The sequence below is a fragment of the Branchiostoma belcheri genome, unplaced genomic scaffold, assembly GCF_001625305.1.
Source record: "Branchiostoma belcheri isolate BF01 breed outbred unplaced genomic scaffold, Haploidv18h27 scaffold1, whole genome shotgun sequence".
NCBI lineage: Eukaryota > Metazoa > Chordata > Leptocardii > Amphioxiformes > Branchiostomatidae > Branchiostoma > Branchiostoma belcheri.
The window spans coordinates 1,626,384-1,642,031 of record NW_017802379.1 but is presented as its reverse complement, the minus strand read 5'-3'; the positions used below and the strand labels follow the sequence as shown (position 1 = coordinate 1,642,031).

General features: G+C 44.8%; 2 protein-coding genes across 3 annotated transcripts; one reads left to right on the top strand and one right to left on the bottom strand.

The window, feature by feature from the left end:
* Window positions 1–384: 384 nt before the first annotated feature.
* Window positions 385–13,903, bottom strand: LOC109463393 (carbohydrate sulfotransferase 1-like). 2 transcript variants are annotated; one of them, XM_019760210.1, is made up of 6 exons: window positions 12,397–12,932; window positions 2,265–3,391; window positions 1,730–1,903; window positions 1,288–1,381; window positions 977–1,116; window positions 385–618 (listed from the first exon to the last, which is right to left on the bottom strand). In XM_019760210.1, the coding sequence occupies exons 2-6, from the start codon at window positions 3,389–3,391 to the stop codon at window positions 498–500; spliced, it is 1,656 nt and encodes a 551-aa protein (XP_019615769.1). In that variant the 5' UTR covers window positions 12,397–12,932; the 3' UTR covers window positions 385–497. The 2 variants fall into 2 exon arrangements, with proteins under 2 accessions (XP_019615769.1, XP_019615760.1); XM_019760201.1 differs by lacking the exon at window positions 12,397–12,932 and adding an exon at window positions 13,609–13,903 and having other exon boundaries at window positions 386–618.
* On the top strand, window positions 5,190–8,753 carry LOC109463546 (adipocyte enhancer-binding protein 1-like). Its single transcript, XM_019760390.1, has 5 exons — window positions 5,190–5,716; window positions 6,138–6,310; window positions 6,813–6,962; window positions 7,531–7,674; window positions 8,103–8,753. Exons 1-4 carry the CDS (start codon window positions 5,314–5,316, stop codon window positions 7,618–7,620), a joined length of 816 nt encoding a protein of 271 aa, XP_019615949.1. The 5' UTR covers window positions 5,190–5,313; the 3' UTR covers window positions 7,621–7,674; window positions 8,103–8,753.
* Window positions 13,904–15,648: the final 1,745 nt, after the last annotated feature.

Sequence of the window (15,648 nt, the reverse complement as noted above, 5' to 3'; positions counted from 1 at the left end):
TGTCACAATGAAGTAGTATTACATAAAATATTCTTAACACAACTACTAGTATTTTCTTGGTCCATACGGACTATCCTTATATATCTGATCAAGTCTCTTAGTATAAGAGTGTAAAGTTATATCTCAATAATTTTGTTTGCACAGCAAAATAACCATCATCATTCTCCAAGCATAATAATGTTTGAATTACAAGGCAGGAAATATAGTCTCTACCAAACTTTGTGGGTTGCTGATGAAATAGAAACGGGCCAAACAGATTGAATGATTTTCTAAAGGATTTAGAGGCCCACAGCGTAACCATTTACTCCAATGACTAGCCTAGCCTGGGTGCCATCCTCCGTAGCTTCCGCCGGTGGTAGCCAGCGACATTAGGGAGCCGGCGGAAACTACGGAGGATGGTACCCAGGCTATAACTGGCAAGGCAAAGATAAGTTAGTCGATTTTTTCCATTGTCAGCCCACACGAGGTCTGGTAGAGACTACAGCAAACATCGAAGTTTATATAATCAAATTAGCGATTTCTGGTGACGGCTCCTCTATCAGTATGTTCGTCATGTTAGTCAGTTCGCCTGTACTGTTCACCGGTCGGTATCCAAGCTTCGCCATGATGGGGCGACATCTGCATGGAGGAAAAATTGACTACATGAAGAAAGGTTGGATAAGGATGTATCCCCAGCATCTGAGTCTATATACTATGTAGTACATGACCAAAATGAAAATGAAGAAAAATAAACACAATGATCTACTATTTATAGACCACGCATGTCACAAAAGCAATAACAAACAGGGAGTCCGGAAAGAAATAAAAAACTCAAGCGTTTCATGCTAATGTATGAAAAAGTGGTAGATGTGTCAACATTTTGAGATTTTTTTTCAACGCCTTAATCCTTGGTTCATAGCTCTGGCACTTGAAGGCAGGACCATTTCTTTTCTGAGCTGGTTTAGACAGTATGAGATTGTATTTAGATAGTCTGTACCTGTCCTGTATCCTGGAGACGGAAGAAAAGACCAGTTTGTGTCGCCAGGTGTCCAGGGAGGCCCGAGAGTTCCTGTTGGTCTGGTACTTGTTGACGATGTGATGACTTCCCTTCGTGTTCTTGTCGATCCACTGCATGACCTACATGTACAATAGGAAGGTATCTGTATCGGTATAGCCGGTATAACCGCCATTCGGCGTAACACACCAGCTTCGACACCAGTACAGTACCAGTGGTGGTACTGTACATGTAAATTTGTCAGCAAGTATTCACACACTAAAATGTGATAAAATATGAGAGTAGGTATTGACCTCATCTGGCAAAGGGATCCCCAGAAAGTTGTAGATTTTCTCCGCCATCGCTGAGGGGTTGGCTGCCACGTCCTCGTATCTTACTAAAGCGTACCTGTCGTGGGATGATATGGTACTTTTTAAAATGTGTGAATCATCAAAGTCAGTATTGTGAATGCCAGGGCAATTCAGGGCCCAATATACAGAACCCTGTACCTAGAAACATCTTCGAACACAATATTACGGATGGCAGTATTGGTTCCATTACCGTGGCAGCAAACAACACAAAAATGGGACTCGGTTCGTTTCTAAGCAAACATTCAGAAGAACACGGACCAACTCGTTGAAAAAGTCTTTTATGTATAGTGCGAAAGCAGTCTATCATTGTCACTGAAGACTATACTTTGCGCAATCTGTGCGTTTATTCAAATCTGGGCTATGTGACCGAAAACTACCGCCTTACCTGCCCTGTAGGTGCTGAGGTATGTGGTCCCTGTACTGCACGTTACTTTCCATCCACCCGCAGATGTCGTCGAATTCGACGGACCGTACAAGCAGCTCCTGCAGTCCCGATAGGTTCCGCACGGCGCCGGGGTGTAACACGTCCAGCCTGGAAGCTACTATTGCCCGAGGGTCCCTGTCAAAGCATAACGTTAACCACTTTATTCTTATAAAATCCCGTTTATCCAGTGATAACATATGATGTATACACTGACCGAATCTTATGATTTGAGTCTTTGGAACAAACTATGACAGGCATCAAAATGAATTTTGCTTGAAAAATTAAACTTACAAGTACTAATTTTACTTCTAGACTTCTTTTTATGTCATCTACTTTTTATCATATATAATGTATGCAGATTTTGAACAGGACTATTGCCTACAATGTTGACTATTACTCAGACTTCGTCAGACTGCTTCCAACCTAAGACCTAACGACAACGACAACGAATACAGGTATTCTGAATGTCTGACACGGGCTTAAGACTGATGTTCACCTTATCAAGTGAAGAATCTTCATATCCAGCGACGGATCCTGTATAAGTGGTACGAGTTCCTCCACGCTGGCTACTCGGATGGTTTTCACCGCCGAGTGCTTGTGGTTCGTGCAAAGGTCCGCCAGAACTCTCGGAACGTTCCAGGAATACATAGGGCAGACGGGTCTGCTTCTGCTGCCTAACAGGCGGCCTGTTCTCTTCCCCCCGATGAAGCGGCCGTTCCGGCAAGCGTCATTCACCGTCCGACTGGCGTTCCTGCCGATGAAAGCCCCCGTGAGATACGAGGTGTAAAACGGCGCCATCGCCGTGAAGTTGCAGTGAAAAACGTCGCTCAACATCTGCAGCTTGGCGCGCTCGTGTAAGCTCGTGTACTCCCGGTCGAACTGGTTCACCCGAACTCCTTTCGTGTCAGCAACTACGCCTTTCCCTTTTGGTCTGAAGAAGTATTTACCGTTGTGTTTGAGGGTCCACATGGGTTCAAAGAGGTAAAAGAAATCCAAATTGTTGTTCACCAACTCGCTAACAAATGAGGAGCCTGTACGCATGAGCGCTAAGATGACAACTCCAAGTCTTTTGGTCTGCCCTTGAACTCTCGCGAGATCTGAACGTGACGGGGCGAGATTGTCATCCTGATGAGGGACAGACGACATTGTTCTGATGTTGTCCATCACATGATGATAAGGGGTGGACTCGGATATTCTTGGTGGCATTTCACTTCTTTGCAGTGAAGGAACATGTTTCCTTTTTTCGTCGCTGTCGTCCATTTCTGTGTTTACCAGGTTTGCGCCATCACTAGACAGGTGGACGTTCTTTGTCGTTTTTCTCCGGTCGGTGTTATGACTCGTACCAGTTACGGCGGGAAATATCTTAGTCCATGGCTTGACAGAGACATGTCTTGGCGAAGATGCTATGACGTTATGATGTTCCCTAGGAGTTCCTCTTCCCGTGATGTTCGGTACCTCCCGCTGCCTCGTTGCATTCTGGTTTGCAAGAGTAGGCTTCGGCCTGAGAAGGCCGACGTCATAGAACAGGGGAGCCAGTGCGAACAGAGCGACGAAGAGGACGCTGTAGAACACGTAGCGTTTGCGCTGAAGTAACCGCCATGGAGAGACTGGGCAGGCCATCATCTGCAGAACGACACAGTGTACATTGTATCAATGTATGTCAGCGTCACAACAAATAGTATCCAGCTTACTGAGTTAAGTTAACGATCAACTGACAGGCCGATGATTTATGAATGAACCTTTATTTTTATTGAAGATTTTTGCCACAATGCATGGGCTTAGTACAGGTACAAGAAAGCATTGTAAACAGATGTATCAGACTAATGACAGATGATTTTGTATCTGTTAACTTAATTCAACTTCTCACTTTTCAGTTGCTTTTTGGTCCATTGATAAACGGCAAGTACCTAGCCGTCAAAATATTGTATTTTCCCTTTGTGTTTTCGAGATCCGTAAGTGTAGCTCTCCTTCTAATCGGGACAAAGGTGCACAACATCTCTGCTTCTGAGGCCTGAAAGCCCTACGGGAAACGGTCAGACTGCCATCCCCCGGCTCACAATCTCACATAAACTGTACTTTAAAAATAAACGTAAGAAAAAACACGAGACGTTGAACTTTGCTCCCTGGCGACATTTATCTTTGGTGTACTTAGTCTCCTGGTAGCATGCGAGGGTTTGAAAATGTGCCAATGTGAACATTTCGTAAGAAGATAGAGGATTGAGATTGTGCCAAGAGACACAGCGGTTCCTCATTTTGTGGTTGCAGGTATAGGTTAAATACACAGCCGAGGCTTCGGTTAGATCATAGAAAGAGGTTCAAGATTCAAGGCTGGCGTATCTCAACATTAACATTCTGTAACCAAAGATTACAGTGATTTGTTGAAATGAACAGACGGACCAGGGGAGATTAAAGAGAAAGTTGTAAGATTCTGGCATGGAACCCTCTAACTACGCAAACAGAGTCGGACTTGTTGAATTGAGTACAGAGATGACTGCCTACAGCTGTTGGTTCATGTCCAACACGGCAAGTTCTCAATTCCTGAAGAGTTGTCGAGGGAGCAAATTGTAGAGGAAAGCGTCCAAATACGATAACAAAATGTGCAAACTGAAAGCATCAGCACAATCAATTGTGCTGATGCTTTCAGTTTCTACATGTTGTTTCGTTAAACTTTGCTCCTTGGCGATGTACATAGAGTCATAGGATCCTGGTAGCATAGGAGGGTTTGAAAATATGCCAATATGAACATTTTGTAAGACGATAGAGGATTGAGACTGTGCCAAGAGACACAGCGGTTTCTCATTTTGTGGTTGCAGGTATAGCTCAAATACACAACCGAGGCTTTAGTTGGACAGAGGTTCAAGATTCAAGGCGGGCGAATCTGAAGATGAACTTCATGTAACCAAAGATTATAGCGATTTGTAGAAATGAACAGATGGACCAGGGGGGGTCACAGAGAGTGTTGTGAAGTTCTGGAACCATTGAACTACGCAAACAGAGTCGGACTTGTTGAATTGAGTACAGAGATGACTGTGTTCTACGACGGACCACTGCTGACAGCTGTTGGTTCACGTCCAACACGGCAAGTTCTCACTTCCTGAAAAGTTGTCGAGGAAGCAGATTGTAGAGGAATGGGTCAAAACACGATTGCGCTGATGCTTTCAATTTGTACATGTCGTTTCCGGGAAATCGACCGGAAAGGACAGGGCCAAAAACTTGAAGGTAGCTTCATGTTTTATGATGCTAAAAGACGCATGGATAACCGAACGTTTAGTGACATATATTGCTAATGAAGCTGATATATTTCGACAGGTGTTTTGATCGACTATCATTCGTTAAGGTTTAGCTTGAGAGGGTCGATTTCGACGAGCACGAAAAATGTACACTGTCCAAATAAAAGTGGTAGAATCGGACTACTAGTATATAAAACACTTGTTACTTCTTTCCTCCCCGATTTCATATCTGTTTGCCACAGTTAGGTACCAGGTAGCTAACTGTATTCGTGAAGATGGCGCAAATAGATCTGAAGGTGGTTTTTATTGATTGCGATGTGCATTTGCTCGATTTTGTGTGCCGACACGCGCGCACAAGAGTCGGAGGTGACAACAGCGGGGGAGGAAGCCGGGAACGGCCGCGCGCCTGGCGTCCACTGCTCCTGCAGCTGCGCCCTGCCCGCGCCGGCCGATCGACAAACCTGCGACAGCGTCGGCCGCATGCAGTCGGACCTGGACGCGCTGCTGGCATGGAAGGGCACCGCTACCAACCTCCTGCATCACCTCAAGAACTCCTTACAGAGAGTCAGCGAGCGTCTAGAAGGCGTCTCCGGGACGGGGAGCTCAACAGATACCACAGAGCTCAAAGTCCTCGCGTACAACTTGACCACTGGTCTTTCCAACAAGTTGAGCCGACAGTTGGAAGAGGCGACGGAGAGGATAATTTGGGAAGTTAAAGGTGGGTCCATACATGTTCGGCCTTTGCGTGGTTGGCCGAAGGGCTAGCAACACCTCATTGTATGCTACCGAAACCCTGCTATGGAAACAGGAAGGAAATATGCTGTTTTAGGCACAAAATAACGAACAAAGGTAGGATTTGAGTAGTACTCAGCGTCGGCTGAAGGTGATGATGCTGGTGGGTTAGAAGAGTCTCTAACGTTAGTCAATCTTTGCTGACAAAAGAGGAGAGAGCGTAGCGTTTCAATGATGGGGTGAGAGACAATAACAAACAGCATCTAAAAATATTGTACCTGTTTCAGATGGTTAATATTCTCAGGACAAAGAAATTGGTGAGTTTAGGAAAACAACAAATAGAAAGTATTCAACATTTTCTGGCAGATTCCATGATCACTATTGTGATTGATTATGTATTGGCTCAGGGCCATATCCACTTGGCGTGGAGTCCGGTGCGATCCCTGACGCCCAGATGACAGCTTCCTCGGAGTACAACGGTGATCAAGGACCGAGGAGAGGCCGTCTGTACACCGTGGCGGATGGAGGAGGTATCGGCACATGGTGCGTGAAAACGAACGACGGTAACCAGTGGCTTCAGGTCAGGCATCCTTAACGTTATTTTTCCAGTACCGCCGCCTTGGTTTTAGACTGGATAACTCAGTGGCTTTACTACTTAGCCTTTAGGTGAGGAAAGCGTTTTTTCTGTGTTTTTTTTCTGGTTCAAGGAAAGAGTTTTTAAAGTTTTTTTTCTGGTGCCGTCGTTTCGGTTTTGGACAGGATAACTCGCAAAACCTTCAGACCAAGTGTATTCCCCGACTGACACACATATTTGGTATGTACATGTAGCAGCTAGATCTTTGACAGCCAAAGAAAGATTTTTAATTTGAGTCCCTCTACAGAGCTCCCATTGTGGATTTTACGTTGCGTGTGGGTAGGCCTTGGCCTAGAGTAGATATACGGAGTTGATTTAGCTTTAAGCAATTTTCTGTCTCAACCAGAGCCGTTTTTGTTTCAGTAAACGAGTTTTCTACTTTAATGTCAGCTTCAGTAAGAGGAGATTTATCAAATATACATGTACAGTGCATACATGTTCTTCCCAGGTTGACCTAGGAAAGCTGGCTGAGGTGTGGGGCGTGGTGACACAAGGCCGGTTCCGTGACTATAAACAGTGGGTGACAACTTACAAACTGAGCTTTAGCACAGACGGCAACACGTGGCGGCCTTACAGAGACAGCTCTGGGCGACAAAAGGTATTAGTATGGTATCTTCACAAAGCAATTGAGAGTTCAAACCTATAGAAGTATCTAAAGTTTTTGAGTGTATTGGCAGTTTGGCACAACCAAAGTGGCGGTTCTTACGTACTTTGAACGGCCCCAGTATAACTGAAACCTTATAAGCCCTGAGGGTACCGGGTAACATGCGTGGCTGAAGCCATGACATCCTTCCAACTTGATCTTATATTAACCACCTCTTCTCGACTCATGCTGCTTCCAAAAACCTACGAACACAAGCAAATACACCCCCAAATTCCATCGTACCCATAGGTAAATCTGCCAATTCTGGGAGGCTACGAAAATAAAAATATTATTCTTATTCCAATATATTATTCATCATCGTCGCCTCACTCTTCTGTAGAGATGAATCTCATAATTCCAATATAATGATCCAACATCGAATGTTGAATAATTCCTAACACTATTCTACTTAAGTTAAAGTATACTTCTAGTAAAAGTGCACAACTTTTCTATTAGTGTTAGGAAGACAACACATATGGACTTTTTATGGGACTCTGGATCCGCATTTCTTGTTGACATGTAGGTCCTGCAGGTAACAGCGACGGGGACACACCACTACGCCACCTACTGGCCGAGCCCGTCACTGCACGCTATGTCCGCTTCCTGGTCGTGACCTGGAACAACTACATTTGCATGCGTGTGGAAGTACTGGGCAGGTTTGTGTAAGGTAAGTACATGCTACTTAGTACTGACCCCAACAGCACGTCGTCAAAACGTACTGTGCGCCTGTGCGAAAGACGTAATGTGCGTGGAACGTCTCATTTAATGCAAATAACCACGGACACACAAGGAAACAAATAATCAGACTCACAAAAAGCGAATCCACCGTACACGAAGGTAATAAGAGATAACATAAGCAGAAATAGAGATTCTTCCCCATAAGAGATTTTTAAACACGCAGGGAAAAACCTGATTTACGGAACTGCGTACCTACGCTAGCGTACGAAAAGTGCGTTCGTCGAATTTTTCTGCTGACTGTGTCAGTAAATCGGTCTGGTTTGACGTACGTCAAGAACGTACGTTCAGACCGAAAACTTTTATTTGCTTTCGTAACACGTGTTTTGTTGACCTTTCTTTCGTGTACTTCCTTGATAGAGCCGCAACAAGAGGACCTGAAGTGAGGCTAGCACCAACTGGCACTGGCGGTCACCAGACACACAAAAATATCTAAATTGGCCATGGCCAAATAGCCCACATAATTGGTCTGAAGAGTAAGTCGACCTTCTTTGACAAGCTTACCCTTCTGCTCCTAGCAAATGTTTCACCTAATTTTCATCAATATGCAACAGAGGGGTTTGATGGAGAGTTATTAGTTAGGGAGAAGACGACTTCCAGTGTCTACAGTAAATTTCTTTTTACTTTAGTTTTATTTACTTTACTGTCTTAAATTTTGTTCTATTTAGTTAAAGGCACCCAAGCGATTTCAGCGCAGTAATATATATCATCGCTAACTGTGTCATCAGTGTGACTTTAGATCAGCGCCCGATTGTGCAGAGATTTGACATTTGATAGCATAAAGCTGGTACCGGTACGTAGGTACTTCAGCACTCATTAAAGTGTACCAAGGCCCGCGGCATGTTGGGATTCCACTAAGAAGGTTTCTGTACCCGTCGAGATAGGATTTTCATACTACACAAGATGAAAAGCAGGCGCAAATGGAATGTTTTTGTTTTCTGTGAGCTACATGTAGGCTTCGAAATATCGTTATAGCTATATCGTCTTACAGTTGAATAAAGTTGAAGTTCTCAAACTTACCCTGTGTCAGAATGTCTTCTACTGACACTGATGAACTTTCAAGCTAACATTTCTCGTTTCTTTAAATAGACAAGAAGAACGCACGTGTCACTAATAAATAATTATATGCTATTATCGATAATCGATGATACTATTAAGTCACACAATTTGAAAGACAATTGTTAATTTGTAACACAAAAGTTGTAAATGTAAAAGTTACAAAAGAAACACAACGATATTAGTGAAAACATATTCTTTCTAATGATATGTGAAATGGTAGGGTTGGATTGTTGGCATTTTGCGGCCTTTTCAACCCTCTCCAAATCCTCCCGCTATGAAAGACATACTAAATGCGCAGCTTCAAAAACACGGTACAACACCTTGAATCTGTTACCAGGTTATAACCAAGAAGGCACTTGCTCCACACAAGTACACGAGGCTAGAAGGGTGACAGAGGCGAGATGTGGTAGATATCAAGAAAATGTTGCTGCTTGGGTTAGGGGGCACATTCTTTGAAGGTTAAACAAATTTTGTGAAGTTCACAGAAAGAGAACTTCGAGCTTCGAGCTTCGAGCTTCGCTACGAGCATCGTTTCTCTGAAGTCAATCTTATGGATGACATTCTAAGGAGCGCATATGGATTCGAATTCGATACTCGGGCAAAAACCTGGTGTACGAAAGCTGCGTACGCACGCAAGCTTACGTAAACTTCGTACGTAGATTTTTCTTTCTGCGTGTAAATTGGCCTGCTTTGACGTCAGTATTGTACGTTACTCGGGGGCAGGCGTAAGCAGTTTTCGCACCGCACAGCAAATTGTAGGGTTTGTCAGTTCTGTCGTCAGGAAACCCCACGACAATACAAATCGCGCACGAGTGGATGTGACCGCGTCCTTTTTAAACATGCCAAATGTCAACAACCATGAATGATTGACAAGGCAAATGACAAACAAGCGGAAGGGTTACACTTTCTTGCCGCATGATGTTGGTACCTTAGAACTTGTGGAAGCTACCTCCCTGAAAAAGGAGAGGTTTTGCTGCGGTACCATAGAAAACCGCAAGGTGGCCCATATTAGAACTTTCCCTTCATCTCATCTACACCTACCTTCACGCAAAAGATCACCAAGATCTATTCACAACTTCTCGAGTTGTGCTGTCCACAAGCAAACCGACAAGCAAGTGAACCGGAAACATACGTACGTGAACCGAGTATGTGACTACAGCTAGCCCCGGCCCAGATGTGAACCGTACGGCAGAACAAACACACGGCTCCGTCCTCCGGGTCGGTCAGGATCTGCTTCGCGTTAATCTGATCAAACAAACATCGACTTTTCTGGTAAAAACAAACGATGACAAGGCTCAACAGACGTGTGGCGTTCCGTAGATGTGGTTGGACGCAATCAATTAAACTGTAAACGGCTCTCGTTCTAAAGTAGCTTATAGGAAGAGACCAGTAAGATACAGGGTTCAGGGGTTTAGTGAGTCACCCCTACCTACAGTAATGCGAGGAAATGGACTACATAATACATTATGTATGTAAATGACAGCCCGCATGGACTTAGCTGTTGAATAATGCGTGAATTTCTACTCCAAAGTTCATCGCTTTTTTTTCAGCTGTCGCATCAAGGAGACAAATCTGATATGAACTTATCATTTTGTGAAAGCATGGCAAATGCATTGCAAGTATTGTTGAGTATATTTATGTTTATGAAATAGTTTAAGTTTCGTCATGCCAAAAAACGGACAACACAGACTAGGAGGCTACTTTCCCACGACCTTGTCCTCTCCAAACCCTCCCTCCTCCCCACTGGCAAGGCCGCACAAACCTAGGAGGCCCCTAGTACTACTACTAGTACTAGCTCGGTCAGTCCAAGGGGTCAGTCCGTGCACTGCGTTGTGATGTCTTGCTATTTCTATTGGTGTTCCGATGGTAAGTGGTCTGGTTGCTCGTCTAGAAAGTCCGCAGCAATAAAACACAAAATAAGTTGGGTGAGCCTGCTAAGGGTGCTTGGACGACCATTCTCAGGCCTAGCCTCAACCAGGCTTCGGGAGGCGGCTGGAAAGAGTAGAAATTGGCCAAATAGAGAGGTGACATGCCAGAGGAGTTGGTCAGCTAGAGAGTACAGTTTGCCAAACTGTAAACAAACTGTGCAAAATGTACTCTTTGGCGAACCAACTCCCTCGACTTGTTATCTCTCAATTTGGCCAATTTCTAGCCTTCCAGTCGCCTCCCGAAGCCTGGTAGAGGCTAGATCAGACCGACCGACCCACACCTTGTCCTTATTTCTGCCTGTTCCTTCTTCCCACAGGCGTGTTTACAAGGGTCAGCAATTAAGGTGGACAGGGACCACCTCCAACTTCAATTTGCGACCTTACAAATATCCGGTCATTACGGTCAAGACCGGTTGTAAATGAAGGACCGATGTACATCATGCTAATCTAAGTCGGCCATCAGCCTTTCAGATCCAATTTTGATATTCGGACATGGTTTCCATATGCATGCATGCACAGGTCGGGAACAACTGACCCAGAGCCCTAGAAGAATGTAAAACATCCTAAAGATACGGAACTTTGAAATCTAAGATGTACTATTCGGAAAAAAAGTGTTCGTTCAATTGTACACGTCTATGCGCCGTCCTTTTCTATTCTCAGGGTACAACGGTCAAGATTCTCTTATATTGTAAACTAAGGGTTTTTTAAGATCTAGAGCTCTGAGCTCTTATAGGTTCCATTATAGATTATACCATGTAGATATACGGCCTGTTATTCTAGTGCTTCATGTGATGTTGTTCTGGCGTCTTCCTACCTTTACCTGTTCGTCTGGTCATCCGGGACAGAAGTGTGATCACGGGAGACAAAATAAACGGCGCGTAAAATTCAACAAAAAAACAACAGAGCCGGAACCATACATCTACTTGAAGAATACTAGATCCTTATGGGGGAAAATGAAGGGAAACCTTGACCCTGGCCGGTGTAGCGTGCCCCGGGAGGAATCGTAACTAATTTTCCCCGCCCCGTCTGGAAGATATACGCCCGGGGACAGTTTCGTCTGGAAGATCACACATGGAGCGCATCGTGCCGGCAAATTCCCAACGCGGAATTCACTCCTGATGTTGTACGAGTACTGACCAGGGGAGTAGTCCTTATTTTTTCATCACGTTGGCTTCATGTAAATAAATGTACTACGGTGGTGCAAGTCTTTTGTAGTAGGAAACAGTCTCTCAGACTCATGGGATTTGGCTACAGAGCTTTATCCACATCTGCAAGAATTTACGGGACCGATTGTGTACTACTGATAGTCACTGGCAGTAGTCCTTGTTGTTTGTTTCCTTACACAGGCTTCATGTAAATAAAATGTACTACGGAGATGCAAGTCGTTTGCCGGTTTGCCGTAGGAAACAGCCTCATGGGATCTCATGGGATTCGGCCACATCTGCAACAATTTACGAGACCGATTGTGTAATACTGATAGGTAATGTTTATGTTTTCTTCAGATAACCTTTAGCCCTCTAAGTTCCAGCGCTCATAACATACACACAACACATAATTAAACGCTACACAACTTGCAACATATCAGTACAAATGCTACAGAATATACAGTGACAGAAAACAAATAATTTGGTGCCCCTCCCGCAAGGAAAAGAATGATGTTTACATACCAGAGTTTGCAGCTAATACGCGCCTATTGGCACATAATTGTGCCCATTGCCCCAGAAGTCGAGACTACGCAGCTCCAGTATCATTCACAGCGCCGTTAGCCTTCAAGTTCACGTCCTCATCTTGGCCGTCTTCCAGCCTTCTACCTTTCAGCACGCACGTCCTCCGACGCGTCTGGTTGGGAGACTATCATCAGATCTTTCCCGTGACTTTGCCGGAAAATAATCTGTCAGAAATGAAGACCAGTCCCTCCAACGACGATTCATGAACGAAGAAAAACAACATCTGGTCCGAAATGTTCTCTACATAAACGGCGGAGTACAGGGGAGATCTGGATCTGCTTTCCATCAAAACACACACGTGCTGTGATACTTCCCCTGCCAGCGGACGGCCTCCCCGCGGCCCTTGATTAGAATCGCCGCGGTGGGGGAACTCGAGGCCCCCTGTGGACCCCATGGCTGCCCCTTGGGTGGAAGGAAAACACGGTGTATCGGACAGAACACACTCGCGACTAATCTCTTTCGAGTCACCGATGAAATCGCACACCTTCTACTCCGTTTGAAGAGATGGAAACAAAACACATCGTCACATTTTCATGATGATGAGATTGACCATCGAACCATCCCACCATACACAGTGGACTCCTTGCTGAGCGTAGCTTGGGAACGATTTTTAAAAACATTACCGTACCTATAGCTGATCTCAGCATGCAAAGCTGTCATCTTTCTCCAACAACGAAACACAAGTGATGTCTTGTTTGCTGTGTATATTGGGTTTCTTGCCATATATATTAAACTGAAGTATGAGTTGTAGGTCAGACATTTGAAAAACGCAGACGAAAGATAAGAAATAATATATCATGGAATACTAAGGAGGAAATACGTGAAAGCCTCAAAGAAAAACTTCAATCGATCACGATTACAAAACGCCTGTTGACAGCATGGCAAGACGCCAAACTCTCCCCCTTTATCACAAACAAAAGAGCTCCTGGGTTGCAGGGACCTTCTTCACCAAAGGGATGGAGGTCGGTCCAGCCAAGATTTACAAACCAGAACCGAGAAGACCCATGTTACGAACTTATCACATGCCCCACATGCCGATGCTGGCCAGGCCTCGTCTGACCTCGATGCCTGCCCCCAAACAAATGCACGTCGCCCCCTCCTCCCTCATAATGTTCGGCATTCGTGAGACAGTTACAAAACGTCTTGACTGACCTCAGCGAGTCTACGCCGTCTCCAAGGCGCCCACAGCCCGGCTCTGCTGCCAAGATGCCGTCCGCATGTTCCTCGAAGTCTGGCGTGTACGGTTTATCCTTGAGTTGAGAAGGTTGGAAGGAAGGGGTCTCTCATTTTTAAGCGTTCCTTGAACTAGCGGTTCTGTCCACCGGGATGGTACTAGGCTCTGAGCCAGGACTGAGTCCGTGGGCAGAAAGAAGTCAACTATGCGGTTACCGTCACTTTAATGACACATCATGTTTTTAGATTAAGTCAAAGAGGCTGTACAAAAAGGAAGAACGTGTTCAGACTGAAATGAGTTTCCCGTGTATTTGCACTGAATGCTGATTTCAAAGGACGGCAACACAGTCAGAAGTTGGGATGACTCCAAAATAGCAACAGAGTTGAAACATGTGGTAGCCCTGAACAAGGACGCTGGGAAACACAACACATATTCTGTCAGAAAAGCGCTAAAATGTCGTCAAACAGCGAAGCCAAACACTGGTTCCTCTATCAGCCAAGAGGCAGCAAACCTCGTTAAAGCGAAACTGTGTACATGATCCGAGCTCCCTTGCCGTGTCCCTGCTATAAAATAAAACAGCCATGTGTTGGTGACCGACCTGGATCGTTCTATCAAATCAGACGAGCCTGCCTTTCACTGTCTTTGATCTGTGGTTGTTCACATGTTTTATGATCATAGCTGACGGCCCTGTTACCTCTGGGTACGGTAATTTGGGTGTGTTTGTCTGTGTTTACTTGTAGAAGGCACATGGATTTGACTTGTAGAGTGGCAGGAGGGAGCGCGAGGGGGCGTGGTTACCGCAGATTGACCTTAAGGTCAAGTTGGCAGGCTGGGCAGAAGTGACTCCACCCACACAGTTACTGCGGATCAGAATTCGCACAAGTTTCCAGGAAGAAAGAAAGAAAAAAAGATAGAGAGAGATGGTAGGGGGCAGATGATATATAAATATTTCAAGCGTTGGTATGGTGCAGTATATAAATCACCAAGATATACTGTAGCCTTGTTTTCTGCTTCTTGAAGCAGAAAACCGCGCTCCGCCTGTCTTCCCTCCACAGCCTTGCTCACATCTACAGGATTCCAGGAATGTTGACCTTTACCCCTGTCCCGTCAACCCTCTCGTGTCGGGTCATTTCCAGCCAGATTAATGTATACTTACTACCGTGACTAATGTCCGAGCAGATGACAAACCCACAACTGACCTACAAGCGTTCCGGACGCCTTAGTAAACGTCGGAAACCCGAGCGTTTCCCCCAGTAAGGTCACACAAGGTCTCCAAGATGGTGTATTCATCCTTACTTTTTTAAAAGGCATCCAATGCGATATGTCAGGGCATCAGAATTGGAAATATTCTTAGTAAGGCAATCTTTCTGATATTGACACATACTGCTTTATTAGCACATTTGAGTCAGCCTTTCATACTTAGGGCATTTAAAACTGCAGAAACAAGCCCCAAGACGAGTCATTTATTTATGGGTTTTTATCAGCGGAATGGAACCTTTTGTCGGTGGCTATTAAAATAACGCGTAAAAACTCTTCAAAACGCTGTATCAAAATTCCCACCCGCCCCGGAGCCTGCACAGGAGGCTAGCCGGCCACTGTTATACAACCGTTGTCTGGAAATTATTTATGAAGCGTAATTCAGAGTAGAACGTTCTTGGTCATCACGAAATCATCGTTAAACTTATTGAAAAAATTATTCGAGCATCCAACTTCCATTGACAAGTTTTGCCAGAGTCACCTAATGGATACAAAAGAACGTAACATTCCAAAGACTTCCCTAAGACCCCATTGCACCTTCTACCATGTGTAAATTAATTAAAAAGAAAACCGTACCGCAAAACAAAATAGCAGCCGCACATTTTGTCGTTTTCGTGGAACACGTATGTACAATGCCCTTTGGCCTTCCGTTTGGAAAGACGGAAACCGGCACGTCTGGAAAGGTCAAGTTTCCGACGTTTGAGGCTTCCTTCCTGTCGGGAGAGGGAGGAAATATCTTTCGGGCGCAACGGACAGAAAAC